Source organism: Streptopelia decaocto (genome assembly GCF_964273445.1).
Source record: "Streptopelia decaocto genome assembly, chromosome: 1".
NCBI lineage: Eukaryota > Metazoa > Chordata > Aves > Columbiformes > Columbidae > Streptopelia > Streptopelia decaocto.
The window spans coordinates 4,714,642-4,742,143 of NC_138663.1; the positions used below are offsets into that span (position 1 = coordinate 4,714,642).

Here is a 27,502-nt window from a genome sequence, read left to right on the forward strand (position 1 = left end):
TCCCTGGAGACATCCCAGGCCAGGCTGGATGGGGCTCTGAACAACCTGAGCTGGTGAAGATGTCCCTGCTCATGGCAGGGGTTGGATTAGAGGAGCTTTGAAGATTCCTTCCAACCCAAACTAGTCTATGATTCTATGACTGTATGAAAATCAGGGCATTGCCAGATTAAAGCTTGCCCAGTGAAACTATATATATGAAAAAGGTGCTCCTAGCAACTTCTGTATGCATCATTCAATGTGATTTCTATCATGCCATCACCTGGGTCACTGTTTTTTTATCTGAACCTGCGTTAGACATTTGCAAGAGACACCAGGTAACATATGGCCAGATTTGAAGCAATGACAGATTTTCTGCTGGTTACAAAACACGTATGTCATAACCATTGTTTGTGAAAACTTTGAGATTAGAGACCGTGGTTTTGAAACAGTGATAAGACTGACCAAGTGCTGTTATTTAGTTTGTTATGTGATCTGTTTTGAGGCATAACTAGGAATTCCCACTGTGGATCAGGTGCCCCTGGACATACCTACACCAGTATAGATACACGCTCCACCTATACCTATGTAGATAAAAACTGGTCAAGTGTACTGGGAACATTGTTGGCTACTGTCCATGTTTGTGAAATGTTAGAACATTCCCTGGTACAAATTTGGCTTATTTATACTAAGAGTTACTCCCAAGCCAACAGCAGGACATTAGCTGTGATTGACATCTCATTTATTTAAACCAACAAGTGGATGTTAGATGAAAATGATTTTCATTCCCAACATCAACTGGATTCAGCAACTGTACAAGTGAAGTGGTTGTATATAACAGCCTCAGACAGCTTCAGTACTCAGGAACCACGGTTTCGGGCATAAAAATGCCCCAGATTCACTATATCATAGCAATTAGTGTCAAATAATTACCATGGATATTCACTTTTATTTCAAGACACATGATTGATATGCTTTTGCATTTACCTCCCATGCATATTTTACCAAATGAGTTTGCTGGCAGAAAACTCAATTCAAAAAGCTAATTAAAGTAACTTATTAGGAAGGCAGATTTCAAATTTAGAAGCACCAAACATAGCATGCTGGTAGCATGCTCTAAATATAATAGTCACCTCGGTGGGCACAAGAAGAAATGATGTGACCTACCTCAGTTTGGCTCACAGTCCCATCACAAATCAGTGGGTTTGGTCACCCAGAGCGATAAAATATCTCCTTAACTTCCTTGTTTTCTCAGCAAAAAACCTTTGCTAAAAAGCTTTACCGGAAGGTCATGAAGGTCATCCAAACGGCATCAGGTCACAATTCATGTGATCCACACCTATGGTCAGCCTGAGTTTACAACAGTCGGAAAGTGTTGTTGTGGAAGAACTACAAATGATTCAAAGGCAATAACAGACCAACAGCTGGGATTTGAATTTGAAGAAAAATCCCTAGCTGCTGATTCCAAGAACACAGAGAAGATTTTTGGTCACATGTTCTCTGTGTATTTAGTGTGGTCCTCTTCATTAGAGAAATGTGGCAAGAAACAGCTTCTTTCAGGAAAGTTCTCTTCTTCCATCTTCAGTATTCTGTGAATCTTTAAGGATCTCTTCGACCAGAAGCAGAAATATGGAATAATCTGGTGATACAAATAGACTTATTGACTTGCAAACCCATATTTGCCAACCAGCCAGTTGGTTGATGCAAAGCAAAGTCATGACACCAGAGCTGTTACTGCCTTTGTCATTAATGGGCACATTTTATCATGTGTGTCGCTGTGTCCATTCCAATAAATCAAACAGCTAAAGATCTTCCCGGGCACTGGGCTTCAATGTTATTACATCTTTTTTTTTTCCATTTTTTAAACTTTTGCTGGCTGGTATTCTTCTAGACAACTTCCATCATCCAAAACTTATCATAGGTCAATGAGCAATTCGAAAGTCAGTTTTGATGGGACCTTTATTGAGGGTGAAATACTTGAGCTTGATGAACAGATTGTTGCATGGGACCTCAGGACCATAGGAATAGCACTGACCATGGCGACTTTCCTTGTAGGGACTCTTTCCTTTCTGTCTATTAATTTGGTTTTAAATAGACCCAGAAGTTGAATGGAGCACAAAGAAAGAAATAAGGAGAGAAGCAATCAGAGAACAGGAATGTAAGCCTTATTTAGCTAGAAAAGGAAGCAAGCGAAGACTGAAATCCTTCCTTTGCTCAAACTGGTGTCAATACAGTATTTGGGGTGCTAGTTTGTGGGCACATGGCATTTCATGAAGTCTGCTGAACACTTCTGCAAAACCATCCTGTTTAACGGTTGGACTTCGTGATCTGGGATTTCCCTATTTCTCTCTGCCTTGCATGGGAGCTGCTATGGGTTGTGCTAGGAGGACTGAAAACAATAACTTTCTCAAAGCTTTGCCTTGCAGTTTTATTCTGATAAAAATAGTTATTGAAATAAACAGAATATATATATATATATATATATAAATGAAGACTCCCCCTTGTGAGCGAGAGAGCAACAGCCTTGAAGGAAAGGATACAATTTTTTCCGTGAGGAGGTGTGACTGGAGTGCAAAATAAAAGGTGTCAAACTGAGGCAACACTTGCTCTTTTTCTGTGGCTGCATCCCCTGAACCATCAGGCTTGGCCTGACTCCTCACATCATTTTAAGCACATGTATTGCCTTCTCATCGAAGAACCGTATCTGGACATCTCAACCTTATGTGTTAGTTGCAACCAGACCAATGACCCAGGAGCTCCTTTTTCCCCAAGGAGACGGACCTTCTGGGGTTGGAGAGGTGTGATCACAATAGCGTTGTACTGCAATTAGACTAATTTTTCATGATGGACAATGAGCAAACACCACCTCCATCCTGTCCGCTATCTGTTGGCCTCTCCTTTCTTTTGTCAGGAAGGCACTGACACAGCACTGCTTTCAAGAGGAGAAGAAGACAGTAGATGGGTTTGCTGGATCTGTCCTTTTCTATACAAAGGACTTAAGAAAGAAGCTGTTTAGAGCCAGTACAGTAGCACACAATATGGTTGAGATTAGTCTCCTTGAAAGCTTTCTCTGAAATTGTACTGGAAATGGATTGATTGTGAGCCAACCCTGTCTTGGAGAGCCTTCTTTAATGACGTTGTGTCACTTTGAACTTGTCTGTTCTTTTTGAATCCAACTCAGCTACACGCAGGGGTGATCTACTTGCAATGTGTTTTGTGTTTTTCTGTTTCAGAGAATAAAAAATATCTCTGAACTACGAAAAGAAGGCTGGTTCTGTTGCCATGTGAAGAAGTAAGTTGTAGTTATAAGGAAGAGGAGTTCTCAGAAGAGACGACATTTCTCTCGCACACAAGAACTAGAAAGCTCGTAAGAAGTTATCTGCAAGATCAGACTTCAGAGCTGCAGCAACTTTCCCCTGTTTACAAGCTCAGACTGGCAATGAGCAAATCTCTGCAATTTCAGCTTGTTTAATACTTCTTTTAATTTTATTCTGTTCTCAATCTGAGGAGTACAACTTCAGGAGAGACAAAATCCATAGAGGAAAGTACAGCTGTACCAAGTCTTCAGCCGCCATCTAGCAAAACACTATGGGGAAGGCTACAGTGAACATGAGTCTCACACTTAGGTTTAACTCTGTGCTTAGGCAGGGCTGTAAGTGAACCCAAATTTTTAATAGCTGAACTATGGGAATTGGCTATATAAATATATAGTACATAGTTACTCTTGTAAATGGAGTGGTCCCTTTAACCAGAAGAGTTGTTAGTTCAAGTCATTGACAGAACAGGGATGTCTAGAACCAGCAGATGAAGGGAACTTCTCCAGTAGGACCATCACCCAACCAGGCTAATAAAGTGCAAATGAAGACAGCTGTTGCAAAAGAATAGGCTACAAAGATGAAGAGATGGCTGCACAAAGCACTCCTCAAGTAACTGTGACTGATAAATGAGTTGTTGACAATTAAAAGTCTGTGCACAGACAATTCTTAAACAGAAGATACTGTTTTGTGGTGTTTTTGTTGTTGTTGTTGTTTTCTTCTTCTCCACTATTTTGATATTTTAATTCACTCCAGAGCTCCAACAACAAGATGCTGAACATGCAGCTCTGGAGCTGCTGTCCTTGTATACCACGTACAGAAAAGTGGAAAACATTATTTCTTATGTCTAGAGAGTCCACCCAAGACTCTTATGAGTTTTTCTTTATGTACAGACATGGAGAGACTACATCTGTGCCAGAGAATTACATTTTTCCATATCATCTAAGGTGTCTTCAGGTTTTCAGCTTCCACTTAAAGAAAGTTAAGCATCTTAGTATCCTGGACAACAAGGCAATGAGTTACAGTCTGAAACCTGAGTTATACCTAATTCCATGATTTTTTCTGTTTAAATGTAGGAGTAGTTACACTTATACAATCCTAAAACTACATTCAGCCTTTTGAAAGCAACCGCGAGGCTGATGTGGCCCCTGATGAAAACGAGTTTGACATCCCTGATCTAGAGGATTCAGCGATGGGTTTTGTGGGTCACAGGCTCTTCCATTGTATAAACACTACTGGAAACACAACTGCAACAAGCCAGCTGTGCACAGGGAAGGCAAGAGACACATGGGAAGAGATGTGGTTCACAAGAAGTTAGATGGCATTTTGAGCCTTCATGTACATTTCCTTGGTTGATTTAAAATCTGTCTATGCTCTTTTGTGTATCTATAAGGTCTCTATCGTGGTGCTTTTTTATCACTGCACGTGCTCTTTGCTGGTCTTTGATTTTTCCTGCATCTTCAAAATTTGTTTACAGACATCCACATTTAATGAGATTAAAAGAAAGTACTGAATAATTCATTTGAGTGAGTAATTGAACTTCAGTGACCTTTATGTTAATAAAAGTGCCCCTTTCCTCTGTGCAAACACTTTGGCCTTTACAAAGCAGCGAATTCACCATATCTGTTGAATTCACAAGTGGCTTTTTTGTTTCTGTTTGTTTGGTTTTAAATAACTGCCTATTAGCTGGAACTGGTATTGTGTTCCTCCTGCTGACTCACTGGTTTCCCAAAGCTCTGCAATGAGTGTGACATCTTTGAACACCACAGAATATACTGCTTCCTTTCAACCGGGCATAATCTGCAATGATTCAACTCACGTAAAAGAACCATGTGGGTAGGAGTATCCCAACTGAATACATCACCCTCTATACCTCTGTGCCTTGCAACTGACGTGCTATGCCATCCAGAAAATATTTACTACGGGAATCCATAAAATGATTTGCCTTTGTCTCAAAAACCATGTGATAAATGTGGAATTTGGTTGAGGCAAAATAGTCTATGCTCATTAAAGCGAATAATTCCAGTTCTTGCCTCTACTAGGATGTGAAGTGTGTACTGATACTAACTATAAAGTAGTTATATCAGGTACCTGGCATAGGGTAGCACATTTCTCGGAGTTATGAAAGACTGTAAAGACTTTAAAGTCCCTAAATTGCCAATCGGTAAAAAATAGCTAGATCTGAATATTGTGGAAGGATGGGAATTGAGAGAGGGCAGAGGTTGATTCTGTGATTCCGCCATTTGCTATCTAATTTAGGGCAAGTCTCTCCATTGTGGTCAACATCAGTTCCTCATCTGTAAAATGAGGACAGTACCAGGTCATTTTTTTGTGCACTTAGCCCAAGCCCTTTAGGAAGGGGGCGATTTTTTCATCTGTGCATGTAAAGAGTTGAACACAAGAGGGCGTTTCTTCTGGGTGAGATTTCTGGATAGTGCTGCAAAATAAATAATCAGTGAGTGTTCCTGTGTTTATGTACAAAACCTTTTTATTTGCTTTTTTTTTGAGACTGTTTGAGTGTTTACTCGTAAGAATGTGTGCAGAAAGTAAAGTTGTCAGGAGAATTGTAGAGAATAAATATTCATGAGAATACTCTTGCTTCAAACACTTTTGTGGCCATCTGTAAAAGCTTTTTTTATTATTCAAACAATGCTGAGCTTTTTGCAGATAATTTGCCAACAGAAAGGAATGAAAGCTTTTTTTCCTCTTTTTTTTAGAGATGGCTAATGCCATAGTGACACAGTCATCACTGCTGGTTTGTGATTTAATATCTAACATGTGGCACAAACAGGCAGGAAGGAGTAGTGAGAACTCTACTGCCCTTCTATCATACAGATAAAAATATGTTTACACCAACAATTTTGAATAAGGAACAAATTAGTAAAACTACCACCTGTTTGTGAGCAATTAAGGCAAACAAAAAGAAGTGTCTCAATTTATCAAATAACTTGTTTATATCAGCAATTCCCTTTAATGTTGGTGTGATCCCTTAGTGTTGTTACACAACATCCTTCTGCTCAAATGGAAAATTCTTCATTGTGGGAACTCCCTCTTTCCCTCTTTTTCAAACACGAATCAGGAGTAACATGACAATTTTTCCTTTATTGGTCTTCTCATCTAGACGCCTGAGTTTTTCAGCGCCGTACTAGCAGCGCATGTCCAAAGAGTTATGGTTTTATACTTACAACACCTCTTTTTTAAAGACTTGTCATTTCTGTTTTATAGGAAATGAAATATCATGCAGACAAAATATTTGCCTTTTGTTGACATCACCCCAGAAACCTCTGGCAAATCTGGGAAATGAAATTTTACCCAAATCCTTCCTGTATTGCCATTGTCACAAAACCATCTTTTCTGCTGATCATTCAATTCCTTCTTTACTTTATGCTTTGGAGCTGAAGGGGAGGAAAAATTAGGAGTCTGTTCCTAGACTTTTTTGCTGCACAAGGACTCCTCACCATGGCTGGAGAGAAGTTTCTCCATCCTGAGGTCTATAGATCTGACCAGCTATGAGTTTTCTCATGATTTTTTCCTATGCTATAAGACTATAATGAAAAGATTACTAAAAGATTTGGTGTGTTGTGTAAACTCCTTGCTATTCTTCAGCAGTGAGTTCCTCAAGTTAGTTATTAATTGCATGTGAAGTTATTATTTCAACTTTTGTAATTTTTTTTTTTTTTCCTACTTAAAAAGGTATATAGGAATTTTTGTTTCACTGCATTGGTCTGTACTCCAGCCTGTCCATGTCTCAGATTCCTAGGTTGTGGCTTCTGCTGAAAGTCCTGGGGCCAGTTTTTTACCTCTGCATTGAAAGAGTAAATCTGCTTGAAATGGCAGTCTTTGGGATCTGTTTTGTTTTTTCATTAGATGAGGACTTTTCCAAAACACCTTGAATCTGTAAGAAATTTCAGCTGAGAGCATCTCAACAGAATCTGTTTACAGTATTTCAGCTTCCCTGAAATGGGTAGTTGAAAGCTTTCAAATGGTCATGTAAGCAAAGGAGTTTCCTCCCAGAATGTTGCATCAGGGTGGGAAGAAACAAGAGGCTTCTTCATGGTGCTGGACCTCGCACTGTGGATGAAAATCAGGGCTCAGGACAAATGTCTCAGATCGATCAGCAAGTAGGGGGGTCCTATACGCTTTGAATCCCTGTTCTGTTCAGGCAGCTGTCTCTGGGGACATGAAGGCAGGTATGATACCGCTACCACAGCATCATACAATAGTTTGGGTTGGAAGGGACCTTCAAAGCTCATCCAGTCCAAGCCCTGCCATGAGCAGGAACATCTTCACCAGCTCAGGTTGCTCAGAGCCCCGTCCAGCCTGGCCTGGGATGTCTCCAGGGATGGGGCATCCACCACCTCTCTGGGCAACCTGGGCAAGTGTTTCACCACCTTAACTGCAAAAAATTTCTTCCTCACATCTAGCCTGAATCTCCCCTCCTTTAGTTTAAAACCATCACCCTTTGTCCTATCACAACAGGCCCTGCTAAAATGTCTCTTCCCATCTTTCTTATTGGCCCCTTTCAAGCACTGAAAGGCCACAATAAGGTCTCCCCGGAGCTTCTCTTCTCCAGCTGAACACCCCAACTCTCTCAGCCTGTCCTCCCAGCAGAGCTGTTCCAGCCTCGGATCATTTCCGTGGCTCTTCTGTCCCCTCTCCAACAGGTCCATGTCAGTCCTGTGCTGAGGACCCCAGAGCTGGACACAGAACTGCAGGGACATCTCACCGGAGCAGATAAGAGGGGTATATACGGTTTGATCCCAGCTTATTTCCTTCTGCAGCAGCAGCGATGAACACTTGAGGGAAGCAATGTTCCTCGTCCTTGTGCACCTGGTTGAGTGTCTGTGAACGTGTCTGTGCTGCTGAACTGTCTCTTGGTTGTTGGTTGAGCTGTAGTTGAAATAGGTTAATGTGAAAACAATAGCAAATCAATCCACAGAAAAACTCTGCCTTGTCCCAAATGAATACTTTGCAAGATGCACATTTTTGGTAAAAATATCCTGTTCCCCAGTTTGAGCTATTACTTACAACACTCCTCACGGACTGACTCAGTCTCTGCTGCAGATCTTGTCCTGATTCTGACTGACCAGCACAGACGTAAATCAGGAAAGTGTTGCATTTACCCAGTGGCAATAGCAGCCCAGGTTCTAAATCTTTTTTCTTTCTTCAAATCTCCTCTTTGTTGCCTGAACTTGAATTTTTAATCCGTCTTTCTACTTAACATGACCATTCAGTCAGACTATTTGGAGTAGCTGGGTACTATGAAGTTAGTGGATGGAAGGACAGACAGATTTTGAGCACGGCCTTCACAACGCTCCCTAGTTCAGAAGGACTTTATCCATATCAAACATGAACCGAAATCAATATGGATACATTTGATCCATGGCTTTATATTGTGTCCTCCCTTAGACCCCACTTTGAATGTTATACACAGCAGAGTGAGTTTGGGCCCAGACACTGAATTTATGATGAAAAATAAATTTCCCTCTCTACTCTGAACAAAACTGGCTTATGCTCTGCAGCTCTTGTCCTCCTGCTCTCTCCCTCATCAATTCACTTTTCCCTTTCTCACATCAGCTGCAAACATCTCATTTGGCTGGGATGTTGAAGGCAGCCTCATCTCCAGCAGTTCCAGACTGTTAATTCAATCAGCTCTTACATCAGCACTAACATAAGTAAGTGAAAAAGGCTCTCAAATTTCATCACCTTGTTAAAAACTCGGGTAGATTTCCAGAAGGATCATTTGATTTGCTTCACTAGGTTTTATAACTAAACTATTATTATTTACTTTTAACAAGCTATTTATGTCCTGCTCTCAACTGCATAATCAATACCGCTTTCCCATCTGTTCAGAGATCCTGACATCAGCAAATATCAGTTCTCCACTGACAGAGTAAAAAGGAAGGAATAATTTAAATTGCAGTGAGTGAATGAGAGAAAAAGAATCTGAGAGAGTCTGATATGAACTAAATCTCCATATTCAAAGATAGCTAGGCATTCAGGAATTGTGGATCCAAGTCCTAAGCTTGCTGAGGACACTGTGGAGAGAACTCAAGGAAGATACTACACCTGGAAATAAAGTGACTTCTATCCCTGAAAAGAATATTTTGAAAGCCATTAAAGCTAATTGAATGAGTTTTCATTCAAATTAATTTATTGAGACTTCTGGAGGTTTTTCTGCTTTGCTCTGGAGCAGACCAAGAGGCTTCACCAGGGCATTTTTGGCCCCTCTACTGTACAAGTGGCACAAAGTAACTTCTGAAATAATTTTGGCTGGATGAAATCACCTCTCTGCATGATGAAAGGTGAGAGGAGGAGGAGCATTTGCATGTGAAGATGGGTGCAGAAGTGCAGAGGGGTGATACAAAGGGAAGAGGTCCCAGTCCATTGCTGCCCTGCCATAATCAAGGCCTCAGGAGATACCCAAAATGATGAGGACCAAAGGATTCTGGCTTAATTTACAGTGGTGAATATCTGGAATAACAACACTGAAGGTTTTCAATGGGATCACTTCAAGATGGGCTGATTTCTCCTTATTCAGAGTTTCCATGCCTGGGAAGGGAGGGATTGGGGTAATTTCTTCAACCTGTTGGTATTATCACCAGAAACATAGCCAGAGAGACCCCAGAGATCACAGCAGCTGGGTCTACTTCACAACACTTTTGGTGCTTACTATCTAGCTAATAAATACCCAGCACTCTATGGGGAGGGTCACTCAGCCCCCATGGACCATGAAGTCTATGCAACTACTTTGCTCCCTCTACAGCTTCCAGCTTAATTAGTGCAGGCTGTGATCTTGTTCTGATCTCATCTGGGAGGGGACGCATCTTCCCTAACTTGAAGTGATTTGACTTTAGGCCCCTACATGGGAGAGAGCTCTCCTGGTCCTGTGATAGTCAATGGAGACCTCATCAGAGCAGCTGATGAAGTTTAGTGTAGGAATTATGTGAGTATTTACTTAAAGGTGAATTGACTTGTGGTTTAGGTTTCTCTGACAGTAATAATTACTTTTTAGTGTTTTAGTGTCTGGCCAAAGTCATTCTATAACAGCAGTACCAACTGAAGAAGCACAAGATTAATCCAAAATCTCTAATCAAAGGAATAGGCCAATGTTTGAGTCTGATTCCCTGGAGTAAATTTGGCATCATACTAGGGACACTAAGAGTTATACAGGTGGTAAAATGTGGTAGAAAGCTGCCTCCATCTGAATGCTTAGTTATTTCTTAGGAAACTGAAGAGCTTGATCAATAGTTTCACCACCGTTCAGTGTCAGTGTTTGGCTGAGCACTGATGGCGAGGAAGAAGTGTGTATTTCAGATAGCTGCACCATAGCGGTCAGACATTATTATTTCTTTACACCAAGAACAAATGCATTTTTTTATTTTGCAGTCATCCTTTGCAGTCCCAGCTTATATCTTGATCTTACCTAATCACCATCTCAGCTATGTCTAGACCCAAAATTTTGGCTGACTTTGGGTGCGGGAGATCTTATTCTCTCATGTTCTCCTGTGCTGATGAAGAACCACATCACAGTTTCCAAGAGATCCATCGAAGACCCTCCATTTGGAAGATTGAAAGTGCTTCAGGGTGGTTGTTGCTCTTAATAATAGTGGCTTGAGATGGTAAAACTGTCTCCCTTTAGTGATTAGTCCACATAAGCATGTAATAGTGTTGCTGCTTTTCATACAAGGCCTTTAATTGAAATATTAAAGCAATGTCTCATTCTAGAAGGTTCAAGCCCTGCTTTTGGTGTAAAGATGGCTGTTTTTCAGCCAAACCTGCTGTGGTGTTTTTTGTGGAGACTTTCTATTTATTCCTTTATTTTCAGCCCACCTAAAGAAGAATTATTTGGTGTGGAGACAGCCCAGCACAAAGAAACAGTTAAAGTTCCCCTTACCACCCAAATTCTAGATCTAGATCTCCTGAAGACCTAACCACATTATTAAGTTTAAATTAATATTTTCCCAGAAAGGTCAATTTGTGTCACTGCTGACTCCTACCCCACTATCTCAAAAATGCCACTGTGATCTGGGATTTATTATCCTTATGATAACAGTGTGATACATTTTCCCCATTTTGTCAGTTTCTTTCTACTCTTTCCATTATGCCTAGTGTGACCAGAAATGAGTTAATTTGCTGGGTGGATTATTGTTTCTATTAAATGAGGGTTGTTATTTGGTCCCTTTTTCTCCACTACTTTGGCCCCATGATATTTTGTGGGGAAGAAGAGAGGCAATGAAAGGTGATATCTTGAATAATTTCACCCTGGTAGAAAATACCGATGATTTAAAATAAATAAGCTCTCTGAGATATCACACTATCCTGCTGAGTTCATATACAGCAGAGATAAAATGGCTTTTTTAGGACCGATTTTTCTTTCCTCTCCAGTGGAATGGAATATCAAAGTACACAATTTAAAGTAACTCTTAGAAAAAAGGTTATAGACAATGCTATCAACAGAAAGGAGCTGAAAATTAAATGGAAATGATTACCGGAGAGCTCATTTCCTTCGGTACTGGGAGGCTAACAACAATAATAAACAATAATTTAGAAGTGAAAGCTGAGATTCTTCTTTTGATGTCTGAATATTTTCTGTTTATATGCCTTTGAAAAAAAGGGCCACATCATAAATTAAATGTGATGCTTGATTTTTATTTTCTCTCCACTCAAACAACATGTTTTCCTCTAAGTGATTATTAAAATAATGATTAATCTCTCCAGCTGCTGTATACTGGCATGTTTTTGTTCAGGCAGTGGAGCAGCATGGGTAGAGTGATAGCTGGGTCCCAGAAAGACAAAATCCAGTTGCTTCTTGAGACAGACATTAGTTTTTTAATGTAACATATGAAAATGTAGAATGAGAAAGAGTCTGTGCACTTAAACATTCCTGCAGGTTCGTCTTAACTGAGCATCTCCTATGATACTCAAGGTGTTTAGCCAAACATTCAACCCATGAGCTTTGGATGGAACATCATCAGTTCCTGACTGTCCCAGGACCTTACCAATTATTCCTAAAAGGGCTTCAGCTTCTTTATGGCAATGGACTGTGGGAAATGTCTGTGGCTTGGGAGCTGGGGCTTTCTAAGATAGCTGCAGGCAGAATACAGCTGGGCTATATCCATCCACATAGACATCTGGGAGCTTTTTTGTTTTGAAGTGATTGAAACTTAGATCCTGAGCCTGGTCTTCAACTGGAGCGCAGAATAATAAAAAAAGCAAGTGTCACTCTTTAAGTGGGACACGAAGGAGGCTAAGGGGTCTGCAGGCTGGTAAGCTTTACCTCCATCCCTGAGAAAGCTGATGGAGAAAATCCTCTGAGAAGCAATTTCCAAACTTGTAATGGATAAGAAGGTGATTAGGAGTAGTCAGCATGGATTTATGAAGGGGTAATCATGTCTTACCAACCTGTGTGAAAGCCTTCTACAACGAAATTATTTGTTTGGTGAAAGACGGGAGAGCAGTTGATGCTCTTTATCTTGAGTTTACCAAAGCTTTCAACACAGTCTGTAACAATCTTATGAAATCTAGACTAGCTAGGTGGATGGTGAGGTGGAACATCCTTGGATGTTCCTGTTGCTATTTATCAAATGAGGGTGCCACAACAGAGACCTCAGTATCATGACAGTCATTCAGCACCAGTCCTGGGAGAAACAAGCCTTATTCACAGCCAGGCACTTTTATATTCTCTGTATTTATACACTGGCACTACTATATCTACCTGAGAGTAAGACACCACTGAACCCCAAAGTGATGCACAAGGTGATGCACAAATTCACACAGGGCAGTGCTTGCCTATTTTTCTAGAGAGCAGAGGGAGAGAAAGCTCAGTGGACACCTCTGGTTACCTGTCTTAGAATGGGGTGAATGGGACCCTTTCCACTGGTAACAGAGGAAATGTAGGTGACTAGTTTGGGTGCAGCTAGTTAAATTCTAATGAACTTTAAATATTACATACTTTTAGACAGGTCTGGTTAGTTGAGCTTGAATTCTATTCCATGAGCCTCTGTACTGAACTACTTAAAACAACAGGCTATGAACTGTGTCAATTCAGAGGAAGAAAAGTCAAAACCTAGCAAGATACCTTGCACCGGGCCACAGGAAACATATACATTAGAACCTGGATATAAATCTAGGTCTGTGAAGATTCAGTAACACCTCAGCCACAGGATTGTCTTTCCACTACATCATGTCTCTCTGAAAAGTTTTGTTGAATATTGGTAGTTCAGTTTTGTTTCAATTTAACATCACTGAGAGATCATCTAGACCTTGTTGACCATTTGAGGAAATCTCAAAAAGTATTAAGGGTTTGCGTCTGTTTCTGTATGATTTTAACTGAGGTGGACAAAGATTTCTGGAAAATATTTACTTTGAATTTTTGACTCACCAGATCCTCAGATTCAAAATGAAACAGAGTGTCATTGTGGAGACTGGAAGCAAAGACAGTTCTCAAAAGAACTTAAACATTGAGCTTTATGCCTCTCTTGTTGTCATTGTTTTAGTGTGGGAGAAGGGAAGAGGCTTGTTAAAGAGAATGGGAATGCAGTGCCCTCTGGTCCCCCTTAATGAGGACCAGGAGAATCGAGAATTTCCTTCGTAAAGTTTCTTTAGGAACTATAGAAAACACGTTGATGACTAATTTTTGAAGTTTCTTCTTACAGAGCTCTTCCTTGACAAGGTCAAAGCATGATGACATTGCCAGCCTCTAGTCCAGGCTGTTTCAGTAGCTCTGTGCCAGCAAATGTCCCACAAGCAGTTACCTCACATGTGTAGATCCAGTGTGCCTACCATGGATCTCAAACTAGTTAATGACACCAGCTGCAGGTTTCCTCTGGCTGGGAGGATACTGAGCACCATGGCAAAAGCTGCTTGTTTTTGGTGCTTTTCAGGACAGCAGTCAAGAAGATTGTAAGTTTGCAACCCAGTGGCAAAACCAAGGAAAAAGCCCAAAACCCCACCAAAATAGCATGCGTTGAGCTGTGACATGCTGTCCTCATCACAAGGAGTGACTCGGCTGGTTGAGTGTGGGTGTCTGTTGTAGGATGAACTCAACCACTGGGCTTGATTCAGCTGCTTTTGCAGAGGTGTCCTCTTCTATTGGGGGTTGTCGGGGGCTAATAGGGTTGTGGGATATGCCACAGGTTGTAGGAGAGAACCATGTTCAGTGGAATTCCTCTGGGATACCCCAGGGTGTCTCAGTGATGCCAGATGACCAAAGGTGAGCACTTAAGCTGCATTCCTATGCCATAGACAGCTGAATTCAATTATTTTAATTGGAATCTGAATCCAGATTCAGGAAAGAAATACCTGGATTTCTGGGTGAGATGTCAGGCTAAGAGTGGCTGCTCTGTGTCACCCAGGAGACCAGATTAAAGACATTCATCTGCTCTAGTCTCAGGCTCTCCCATCCTCTGAAATCTCTGGAAATTCTGTGCTTCAGCTGCAAAAGCAACTCTGGGATGGTATTGGTGGCTTTGAAATAAAACAGCAGAGCTGTAATTGAAACCATTGAATGAGGTGTTGCATAAGATTATACCAACCTGTATCACTCCTTTCTTCCCTACTTTCCTTTTCTGTGTTTGTTTCATCTTCCACAACTCAATGACGTTTCCTCTTTGTTTCACTTTCTTTTTATTCTTCAATTATTTCATCTCCTTTTGTAAATAAACATAAAGATAATATAGAGGACAAAGGACTCCATGACACCTGTTACCAAACAGTAGACTGGACCCCATCGTGTCAAGTACAGTCTCTGAGCTGTACAGGACCAGTGATTTGCAACCAGTGGCAGCTACAGAAGAGCCAGAAGTACATAAATTCCTGTATTTCACCAGCTCTGGATGTGCTGTCTTGGCTGCTGTGGTACAGAAAAGATAAAACTATGTAAGCAAGGAAGGTAGAAATGCTTCCTGTGGTCTGCACTGAGATGCCTGCTGGCTTCACAACACCGCAAGGCACACTTTGGGCAGTGTATTGATTATGATCTTAGGTGCTCTACTGGGTTTTAAGTGTACAAGGTACAAAAACAATCATAAAGGGAGGAGCATACCTACTTGCAGTACCCACTATTTGGAGTTGTACTGACAGACGGGGACTTTTGGTGATACCTCTGCACTGCAAGATGTGACTGATAACCACCAGGAAAAGTTGCCTTGCCTTTCTGCATGGGCAGCAAAGAGCATGGGGGTGTGTAGGATGGAGTGTGGTCTTCCCCGTGGGAGAGGCAACTATATACTTGGGCTGCATGCTCAGGAGCTGTGAGACAAACCAGTGTCCTCTAGAAGAACCCTGGAGATCTTCACAGGAGAGCTGAAATCAGAGCTGTCACTCACTGGTGACTCCCACTTGTCTTGACCTGTTTATCAGCCTGAAGTTTAGTTTGGTGAATGCCAACAAGTGGGAATTTGTGCATCTGTTGAGGAAGCAGCAAGCCTGTGGAAGGAGCAGTTGGGTGGTGAGGGCTCCCAAAACTTGAACTGAAGGAGGCAGTGCTGGTGGTCAGACCCTGATATTTGCAGGTGCCATGTTCCTACAGCAGTGCTGCGATCCCACGGCTCTCCTGAACAGGATTGAGCCTTCAATGAGTGAATAAACAAACCTGGCAAGCCACATCTACTATGCCATAAAATTAACATTTTGTGGAGGAGAGGAAAGAAATTAAAAAAAAAAAAAGAAGAAAATATGAGTGTGGAGATGCCAGGTTTAGTCAAGGCAAAGAAGCATCTCTCTAAGTACCTGGGTTCATTTCCGTGTGGGTGTTGGGCTATCAGCCCTTATCAGCTCCTATCTCTTGATCGCTGCCACCACAGGAAAATGCTGCTTACCACGTCACTCTTCGCACACCACAGGCACAGCTGGAAAGGTTTTCAGGCTGTGGCACCGGTGAGACACACAGCACCGCACGTTGGTGGTGGCTCATGCCCACCTCTCCCCACCTCCCTCCCTCTCCTCAGTGGGTTTATTTGGTTTTTGAACTGAAGACACCTTGCAGAGACAAGCAAGCACGTCTTCTTGTGGTTTGCGTCAAAAGCCCAACAGTAAGCTTAACACCATGTCTGCTCTAGCAGTTACTCAAACGTGCGTTTTTACATGTCACTCTTACATTTGGCTGCTCTAGTTACAAGGGACCAGAGCTGGAGTGCAGCAAGCCTTGCCTCTGGTCAGAGAGGTGTTAAACCCATTTACTTTTAGGTTACTTAACCACATGAGGTGATTCAGCACCTTCCTTCCTTAGTCTACACTCTTGGGATGTCCCTGCGTCAGTGTTAAATACAAACCACTGTGCCATTGCAAGGCATCATTTAGAGTGGGATACTGCCAATGTTCAAATGCTTAGAAATGCAATCTCTAGTCTTGATTAGACCATCCAGACTCCATCCACAGCAGGTCCAGAGGAGGCCACAAAAATGATGAGAGGGTTGGAACAGCTCTGCTGGGAGGACAGGCTGAGAGTTGGGGTGTTCAGCTGGAGAAGAGAAGGCTCTGGTGAGACCTTATTGTGGCCTTTCTGTATTCAAAAGGGTCCAATAAGAAAGATGGGGACAGACTTTTTAGCAGGGCCTGTTGTGATAAGACAAGGGGTGTTGGTTTTGAACTAAAGGTGGGGAACATCAGGCTGGACATAAAGAAGAAATTTTTTACACTGAGGGTGGTGAAACTCTGGAACAGGTTGCCCAGAGAGGTGGTGGATGCCCCATCTCTGGAGACATCCCAGGCCAGGCTGGACGGGGCTCTGAGCAACCTGAGCTGGGTGAAGATGTCCCTGCTCATGGCAGGGGTTGGACTGGATGAGCTTTGTAAGTCCCTTACAATCCAAACTTTTCTATGATTCTGTATGGACAGAGTCAGGCCCTCCTAGGGCTTGGCTGATCCAGTCTCATTCAGATGCCAAAGGAAAATGGTCTGAATCATTCTCTAATGCTACCGACCTCTGTACATCTGGTTCTGCAGCGCCTTTGAGATACCAGACCCCATTTATAGCCATTTCACTTTCTTGTAGTGAAAAAGAACATTTTACCCTCTTCTTGGATACCTTTGCACAGTGCCAAAGTGTTGGTTTAGATACTGATCTGTGTAGTAGTTACAGTTGTTCAAATGCTTGCTGATCCTGTGTGTTTATGGGTTGAAATTCCCATGGGGACCTTCCCACAGAAAGCACAGAGCCATTTTAATGGCTTTTCTAAGGACCTCTGTTCTTTGTCCCTATTTAATCACTTCAATTCCTGTTTTCCAATTGTACACAACATTTTATTAAACTGTACAAACAGCATTGGCATTTAAAAAATTCATGTCAACTGTCCTAATTAAACACGATGACCAGCTGCACAAACTGTGAGCACAGATGCCCTCTGCGTTTCATACAGCACAAACAAGGATTTTGTGAGAGTCACTGGACCGAAACCTTTTCCGGGGCCTTCTACTTCTCTTGTTGACATCAGGCACTACTGCTCTTGGTCCTGCAGGATTCAGTGCCTGTGGTCACTGCCAGTGGTAACCCAGCACCGCCTGCAAGGCTGCATTCGTTCTGTTGGGACATCCAAGTTGACAGCCTGGTCCAGCAGAACCAGAAAAGCACCCCTGAAGGGAATCTGATTTTGGGGATGACTCACCTTCTAGAGCTTCTCTTCTCCATGGGCTGGAGGAGGTCCTGCAATGAAGCTCCAAATGTATACATTTCAACTAGAGCCTGACACCAGCTGGGGTGACTTCCTAAGTCTAAGCTGTTACAGAATGTTCTGTTTGGGCTTTGACTTAATTTTCATGTAGTATTTAACTGGCGTCTCAGTGACAAGCAGTAACTGGGTGGTTCTACATCTCTCCAACCTCAGAAAACAGTGAATCTATTTAAAAGGATCCCGTGAAGAAAGGATCACAGAAAATACTCTTTTTTTTTAAAAAAATAAAATAAAATAAAATAAAATGCTATATTTCCACAGACTGCAAAGGGATAGAACACACAGCATAACGTCATGAGGTGAAGGAGAGGACCACCCTCACCTGATATGCTGTCCTGCTCTGTGTCCATTTGGTTCAACTTGGTGACCTATGTCTGCAATGCATGCCAAAGAGCTGGGACATCATCCATAACAAAATAAATTACAATACATAAGCCTTTCCAAGGACTGATTACCACTTTCCAAGTAAAACATGCCAACGCTGTGACTGGAAGGTCGGTTTTATGATGCTTAAACAATGGTTTGAGGAAACATTTCCCAGGTTTCTCATGCCGTTTGAGGATAAAACTCCAGAAAGCCCAAATTTTGCTCTGAGCCTGGCATGTGTGAGGACAGTTAAAGCTTTACAACAGGGGTTCTCAAGGCTTTCTGCTGGACTGCAACTTCCCATCCTTTCAGATCAAGTACTAAGTGTAAAGCGCTTGTTTTCCATATAGATGTTGACACTTGCCATGGCAATGATCCTCCTTTGGGATTGAGTCCTTAGCTCCAGGGCCTCTGAGATGTATGAATGCTGGAATGGGCACCTGTAAAGTCTCTTTGTCCCAGTGGAGCAAAATTGAACCCTAACACCTGTGAATGCTACTTTTAAAGTGCGTAGGGAGCAAAATTGCTTCTTCAAAACTTCTGTGCACACACACACACACAATTCTCCACGTGTACAAGTGGAGGTTACCCAAGCATCCAGCCTGAAGTCTTTCCAGATGCCCTCAGGCCTTGAGCAAACCATTTGTCCTTTAGAAGGAAGGTGGGCTGGGGTGAGAACTGCAGAAATGGGCACTGACATCACCAGAAGCTCAAATATACTAGTTTTTTCCATATATAGAAACCTATTGGTTGTGTGTATGAGTAGTGGGGAACAGGTTTTTTCACTTCCTTGTTTTCAGGTGCTCTCAACTTGAAGAACTTTTGGAACAGAGAGAAGAGCGACCAAAAGATACCATGAAAAAATATCATTAGTGAAGAGTGGCTGGCATCTGCTACAGACTGGAATAAGCTGGAAGCCTCCAGGCATGGTGCAGACCTTCAATGAGGTGTTTTTCTGGTGGGTTCTTGATAAAAATAACCATGCATTGTCTTCATTTGACAAAGTGTTACTCAAACTCAAATGCCTTCCGTAAGGCAGATCTCAGGAAAATATTTTCTCCATTTTAGGGTTCACAAAAGAAAAGTTGCTGAACATATTTTGGTCCATGCTGTTAATCAGTGCTCTGTCAGCACAGGACAGTTTAGGTTTTTCGTTTAGAAATTCCTTGTCGAAGTTGCTACAGTCACTCGGAGATTTCTTCAAGAAAAGGAAAAAAAAATAAGTCAAACCACTAATATTCACGTCTTCATTACAATAGTACTGGCCCTATCTGGCTGCTTCCTGTGGGCTCAGGTCAACTAGTTGGGAGCAAGCTCAGCTCAGCCAGGGAACCCACAACACCTTGCTCTTGGCCTTTTGCACAATGATTAGTTTCTCCAGCCTAAATAATGCATAGAAACATGTCAAACTGCAGTGAAATTCTGTGTGAGCTCCTAATGTCCAGCAAGCAGTGGTAATTACTCACTTATTACCATCCTATTGAAGTAGTAATGGGAATAAATATTATATAGTAGGCACTGAGCCTGTGATCCATTAATTCTGCCAGGCACGGATGTTGGTGCTTTGTAACACAGTGGACTGGACCCATCAATTAAACAACACTTGTGAAGGATTGTAAAATGAAAGTAGGATGCACTTATTAAATTATATTATTGTTAGTAATAGGACTTTAGTAATTTTATAGGACTGTTACTAGTAGTCAGGACTATCCTAACTTAGCCGCCTACCTGGTTACCTAAACTGCTTTTCCTTCTTTACCTTCTGCAGTGCAGTGAAAGGTAATCCTTACAGAATGGGTTGCACTTACATGTTTAAGTGAAGGTTTTTTAAGTGGCATCCAGACGCCTGCTATGGAAACTGAGAAAGTGATGAGGAATTTATGGTTTCTCAGGTGTAGGCCCACCAGACCTGGGCTTACAGTCGTCAGAAAATAGGAGTTATAATGATCGGGTCATGCAGCCCAATCAATAGATGTATGTAGTTCACAACTGCCTTTCCAACAACTGTACAATGAGTGAGGCTGTGGCAGATTCAAATTGTAGATGGTTTCAGCTGCTTGTGTCTGATGCACACGACATACCAGACAGCCTGTGAACAATTTATTCTGCATTTGGACATTTAAGTCAGAGCCAACACTTGCCATTCTGACTACCCAAGACCAGGGTCCTCCATCTACTTTTAGGCAGGTCTCAGGAAAATATTTTCTCCACATGTGCACATCAGCTCCAGCAGATAACCCTGAAAGTTAAAGACATTAAAGACCCGTGTCTGAAGATTTTGGACAAAACCCTTAACGAGATGGGTTTATAACATTACTGTGGGTCCTGGCTTTGGTTTATTGCTGGCATGTGCTGGAGGGTTTAAATATGTGGGGGATGAATGATGCAGGAGAGAAAGACAAGAGATGGGTGGAACTGAAAGAAGATGCATCCTTACCACTCTTGGTTTGAAAGGAGGTTCCATCCTTCTTTCTTCTAAAGCTTCCCAGTTTATTTCTTGGAAAAAAGCATGTTGGCGGATGTTCCCTCTTGCTCCCAGTCTCCTCTCAGGTTCTCTCACAAAAAGCTAGAATGTTGAAGAAAGAGAAATACCTTAACCTTTTTATAAACAACAGTATATTCATTAGGACAGTCCTGCCAGATAGAGTCTCAGACTTCAAACTCAAACATGGCTGGTGAGAGTATGAAGAATCTTCTACCTTACTAAATTTCTGATTGGAGAACCAGTTTGGATTCTTATCCTAACATGCCAAAACTGAGAGAACTTTGCCATATTTTTCCTTTGTGGGACAGAGAGGACAATTTGTTACAGTGGCAACAATATATGTGTCAGAGCACACGAATGTGCAACTACACAGGTGAAATATCCAGATCACACTTGTGTGGTTTTATCTGGACAATTTCTTGTTGTCAGAAAAATATTTATGGTTGAAATATAAACATAATTTGTGAAAATACTAGCTTAGCCTATGTGGGGTTGCATTCAGCTCCTATACCTTTGGACACTTGGAGTGTCAGTATTTGACTCTTTAATAGAGAAAAAGAACCATCTTGGGTGTAAATTGTCTGACCTTCTTTACACATTTAAAGATGAGATAAAAGATACCTTGGAAGTGCTTTCTTCTCTCCACTGACTAGCTCAGATACTGACAACCCTCTACTTTCCTCAGAAGATTCCCAATTCTCAATTCACTCCCAATTCAGTGTGTTTGCAGCACACTGCAGGCTACAAGTCCTGTGGATAACTAATTCTGCCAAAAAACAGGAAAAGCTAGAAGTGAGGACATATCTTTTCACCATCAGCTACATGCAGGTCTGAGCCCATTCTTAAGTTTAGTGTAAACATAGTCTGTTTAGTCACAGATGCTTTTATGGTAACTCAGGAGCCATTTGGCTCTAGGAGCAGCTGAAGGGTTTCTGGGGGAGAGTTTCATAGAATCATTTTGGTTGTAAGACACCCTGAAGATCATTGAGTCCAACCATAACCTAAATCTAACACTAAACCATGTCCTAAGAGCCTCATCTATACATCTTTTAAACACCTCCAGGACCACTAAATGCTTCAGAGCTCCTCTTAATGTTTATGAGCGGGATGTAGTGCTGACATATTGCTGTAATAGTGGGTGTGAATAGTTTAAAATTAATCTTTACATCTGCAGTAAAATGTCTGAGGCCTCCAGAACAGTTGGCCCATAGTGTGCCAGATCCTAGATCCCTCTAAAGTCAATGGAGATGAACAGTGGCAACACGCCTGATAGCAGGTGACCTGAATACAGCCAATATGTCTCACTTTAGAAGCGAGAGCAAATTTTAAAAAGCACTTTACTGTTGAAGGTCATCTCAAAAGGGACTTGGGTTACATATGGTAGAATATTCTTGTTACTCTATTTGGCCAGCAGTGGGTCACTGTAAACCTTAGTTTGAAGCCTGGCAGAATATCTTTTCCAGGAGTTTGCATGTCTTGCACCTTAGGGATTGCTCTGCAAAGAACCTGGCTTCTGCTGGTATCTGATACCCTGTGAATCTGCTTACTGGGTGTGAGCAGCCATCATCACAATTCAAGAGAAAGAAGACATAAAGATGGCCTTATGACTTAGGTCAGGTGTGCTTTGAGGTGACTCTCTCTGGTCCTAACACACTAAATCTGTTTATTTGAACAACAGCTGGAGATGCACAAAATAAAGATGACAGTTCTGGCAAAAAGACTTCTGTTCAATGTGTGGTAGTTCTTACCTTCACCAAAATGTCCTTTGCATCTTTGTCAAGCCAGCGAGGGTAGAACGGGTTGTCCATACGGATAGACTGGAAAAGCTCCTCTTCATCTTGGCCATGGAAAGGAGATTGGCCAATAAGCATCTCATACAGGAGGACACCAAAGGACCACCAGTCAACGGAGGTGTTGTACTTCTGCCCCAACAATATCTGCCCAAAGAGAGGAGTGACAAAGACAAGAAAAATGTCTGACATTAATATTTCAGCTTCAGAAGAATGGCCACATCCTGACCTTTCAATAGTTGCTTTTGCACTGAGTGCAATACCAGAAGTTCTTCCCCCTGCCTGCAGCATGAGCCAGATCATCTGCCAGAGGTGCAGAGGTTGTGGTTTGAGGAGGTCCAAGGCACAGTCACACCTGGGTGCCAAAACAGGCCTTTGCACTACACATAACAGGTTGCATGTAACTCTTGAATTACTTGAACAAATCCTTGGCTACTGGAGAGAACTCAAACATAAAAAGTGAGGCAAATCACCTTTTGCCTGCTCTCCAAGTTATCCCAAGGGTTCAAATCAGGCTTGTGAAGTCCAAGAAGACAAATGGTTAGGTGTTTTGGGACTGATTCAACCCACACAAGCTGTATTTTAAAATGACAGGTATAGCAGTGTAAGGGTACTTTAGGACTATCAGACAGTAGAAATAGTGTGAATCTATCCCAGCAAAATCTGCCCCAGGAAAAGCATGATGAAGCAGTTGCTGATCTGTCTGCTGGAGGCCAACTGAGTTATAAGTAGAGGAATGGGAATCTGTCCCTGGTCAGTCCATTGGTTGGTGCCTTTTTGTGTCAGCCATAAAGAGAAGCCTACATTCAATGTGTGGGGGCCAGAGAGGGTTGGTTGGACTGATTAGCTTCTCTAAGAAGGGCTGTGGCATTTTCCTTCCCTACGCACTTGGCCAGACACCACCAAGTTCTCAAACTTCCCCTCTGGGAAAGCCGAATTAATCTTGCTTGCCTTTATATATCTGTTATGGAGATACCTAGAGCTGAACCTGTTATCATCAGCTCCTTTTAGAGTCAAGGAAAAGAATTAGTCCAACTTTAGACATAGAATCATAGAATAGTTTGGATTGGAAGGGAACTTCAGAGCTCCAACACCCCTGCAATGAGCAGGGACATCTTCAACTAAATCAACTAAACATCCAGCCAAGTATCTACCTGCTGTAAAATGCAACCCTGTATTTGTCTCCTTTGGCTACCACAGAGCCTAGACAACTTTCTCATATACAGATATCTACATTGCAGATGTTTAAATGTATTTATGATGACTATGATGTCTAGGATCCCTACCAGGATTTTAGAGCTGGAGAGGGGAATAATACATTTTAAGGCATAATCTTTACTTTTGACCCCACAGCTTGGTTGCAATGTGATCTGCTATGCTAAAGCTATGGTGTAGGTATCAATGATAAGTTCTGGAAACAGCTTAATACCAGTGAAAACAACTATCCAGATCAGCACATATGAAACTGCTGATAAGTGAAAAATTATGATCTATAGAGGTGATCTTGACCATTTTCATACCTTGTCTTTATTGCCTGTAAATTACCACACGGGTCCAGATTCATCTTATTGCTTATTAATTATTAATTCAATTATCCAGAGTCTCCCTACAGCCAGTGGAGGGAAAACGATGGCTTAACTGACTTATACACCTAAGACTGGAAGGGATGACTTGTTTTCTGGGATGCTTGTCCTTCCACACTATAAAGTGCCATCTAATGCTTCAGTTTTGGATGAATTTTCACACATTAGGTGAGAAGTATCCCCCTCTGATGCAACTGTGGCATCTAGCAAAGCAGGACCTTAATATCAAAGATCTAAACCCAAGCTGATGTAGAATGCTGATGGCTAACACATCTGTCTCCAAAAATGCCAAAAGAGGAGATGCAAAAAGGGCAAAAGACCTATTTGAATATAAGATGCAATATATACAATGTGTTTTGCTCAGAGCTAAAAAAAAATGGAATTAGCAAGACTCCCTAATGTATTTCTTCTGGACCACTTATAAACAAAATCATCCCAACCTTTTCTTCTGAAAAGACATGTTATTTTTATACAGCTTTACCTTTTAAAGTATAAAATGTCTGAAAATTGAAATTAGGTGGTTTATGGCAGTCAGAGAAAAAAATGTATTAGCCTTGCAATTCTCTGGAAAAAAATAAATAAACTCAGGAATTTAATTTCAAGTTAAGTATATAATTTTTTTTCCAAATAATCTTTTTAAATTAAAAAATTGCTTGTCTACTGACCCAAAGCCCCCTATTTGCATGGCTGTAGCCAAGGTCCTGGGTCTGTAACAAATTACGGTGCTAGCAGCTGCACTGAAATGCTGACAAAAAGTCCAGTGCTCCTGCCTCTGGTGGGAGAGATGATCCATAAACTGTAGTAGTGCTCTCAATTTAGAGGTAAAATGTTTTATATGCACTCGCTGAATCTCTAAAATAAATGATAGTGCAGAAATAAAACCCTGAGCTATTTTAGTCTTTCTCTTTTCTATGAAGTAAAATCACAGATAATGGATTATCACTTGTCTCTTTCTTTTTTTAGGATCAGAAAATAGCTTTTTTTTTCTCTTTTTTTTTTTTTTTTTTATTTAATAAAAGCATATTGAAGGTGAATAAAAGACAATTGCAACTTGATTGCAAAGCACACTTAGACCTGCTCTTAGGCAATACAAATCCAACTAATTTGAAGAGACCAGCCCTTGTGTCAGTGGTGTAACCTAGATCAGAATTGAGCCCTTGGTGCATAGTAAAAGATCGATGAATTATAGTGGGGAAAAAAAAAAAAAGCTTTAAAAGCTATTTGGAAAGTACCAATATCCATCAGGAAAACACTAAAATTAGGAAATGGGATCTTGAAAGTAAAAAAAATCAATTTCAGAGTGATGTCAGATATGATGTATGGATGATTCGTAGGGTCTTCTCTGAGCTGAAAAATGTTTTCTTTGGCCCAGATTTGCCACCTAATTAGTCAAAGCCTCTCTATAGTAAGATCTATCATTGTGTGAAGCCACCAGGTTAAAGGAGCTTTCTCTTTTCTGGAGGGATCTAGTCCAAAACATCTAAACTCACTAGAAAAAAAAAAAAAAAGAAAAAAGAAAAAAGAAAAAAGAAAAGAGAACAAGATTATGTCTGGGAGAAAAATTGAAAGAAATAAGGGGAAGGGCAAAAGATCTCCCCAAGGGAAAGCTGTGGTCTGGTGTCTGTGACCACTTAGTTTTATTTTATAGGCACATGGAGGCCAGGTTCACCTTCTTTCCACCATCTATCAGTAGATATCAACTGCAGAAGAAGAGGAACTGTTGGTGATTTTGCATGGATCTTGGAGACTATCTCCATGTAGGCCCCAGCCTTCCTGAGCCAAGAGGGCAGAGCACTGCCTTAACACAAGCTACAAGCTCTGCCTTGCCCTTGTTGGCTCAAGCACAGCGTGATCATGATACAACTCCATCATCTCTAGTTTTAGAGCCTCCTTCACCAGGAGACAATTTGTGGAGGCATGTCCTCCAGGGATGGATTTGTGCAAGGACATTAGGTACTCTGGAACTGTGGGGACCCAAAGCAGAGATACAGGTAGCCCAGAGATCAAGGTTAGCACATTGGGTTCCAGTTCTCCTCCAGACAGCTGGGACCCATCCTCTGACTACTGGCATTTAGAGGGGAAAAATTGGGATGTATGACCACTCTCACGTTTATGTCTTCAAGTATCTCTTTTAAAAGCAGCTATTGGTTTTGGTTTTTCTTTACCTATCCAGACCTTCAAGCCCGTGCTCAGTTTTAAGGTTATGCCTCTGATGGCAGAGCCTCTTCAGAGCATATAGTGCCTTGTTCAGCTCTGGGAGGATGCTCGTGATGCAGGTTGTGTTTGCAGGCAGCTAAGAACCTGTTTGAGCAAGAGCTTATGAAAGTTGAAGAAGTTCGAGACTTCATAAGCAAGACCTTATGGAAGTCCAAGCTTATGGGTACCATCCCTATTCAAGCATCAGAACATATCCCAGAGGGAAGGTGAACCCCAATCTCTGCTTTATCGTGGACCCAGCCTCTCTTCTCTATCAATGAGAAGGGAGAATCAGCTCCCGGTGGGCATTTTGTCCCACTTTTCTCTATTTTCTCTCTTAGATTCTGATGAACAACATCCCTTAGAAGTGCCCATAGCTCCCTATTTGCTATCAAGGAGCCTGTACGGCCATAGAAGCCTGTTAGTTACCTAGGGAACATGCTTCCCCTTCCTCACACTGTTTCTGTCCCTGAATTGCAGGACCCATCTCTTGGAGCTTCTTTTGCCAGGGCCTGAACTGATTTCCATCAAGCATTCTGTTTCTTGGTTAAACCAAGCACCACTTAATTCCAAGGCTTATTTGCACAAAAAATGAATTAGCCACAAAGATACGCAATGCCAGACAGCAACGCAGGTTCTGAGTCAAACTGAAATCCAGTTTCTAGCCTGGAACTGCTCAAAAGCAGGTTATTACTCTTTGCACCCTCCACCACTGACCAGCAGTCATGTCTTAAAACACGTTCTCTGTCCCACAGCAGCTTGCTGGCCTCCCTGGACCCCACACCTACCTCAGGAGCAATATAGTCTGGAGTCCCACAGAAAGTACTTGTCTTTGCATCTCCAAACATGTTCTCTTTGCACATCCCAAAGTCAGCAATTTTGATGTGCCCCTCATTGTCCAAGAGGACGTTGTCCAGCTTCAAGTCTCTGCGGAGGAAGAGAAAGAAACCTATCTTTTAAATTGTTGCAGAGCTACAGAAGTTATTTTAGCAGGTTACACTTATTAATGTGCTATCTGCCTCTACGTAGTGCCTACATGTTGCAATCACAAAGAAAGGCTGAGGGCTGAATGATGATCTGCTCTCTTGGACTTCAGCATCCCTCTTCCTCATTCCTCCTG

At 41.7% G+C, this 27,502-nt stretch overlaps 1 protein-coding gene across 2 annotated transcripts in view; it reads right to left on the minus strand.

Moving 5' to 3' along the window:
* Positions 1–18,446: 18,446 nt before the first annotated feature.
* Positions 18,447–27,502, minus strand: part of PRKCQ (protein kinase C theta) — a 66,656-nt gene continuing 57,600 nt past the window's right edge. For both annotated transcript variants that reach the window (XM_082043668.1, XM_082043669.1), the window contains 4 exons: positions 27,171–27,309; positions 22,562–22,750; positions 20,766–20,894; positions 18,447–19,526 (listed from right to left, as the gene is read on the minus strand). In XM_082043668.1, the coding sequence (XP_081899794.1) occupies positions 19,371–19,526; positions 20,766–20,894; positions 22,562–22,750; positions 27,171–27,309 (613 nt within the window). In that variant the 3' untranslated portion in view covers positions 18,447–19,370. The remainder of the gene's footprint in view (positions 19,527–20,765; positions 20,895–22,561; positions 22,751–27,170; positions 27,310–27,502) is intronic.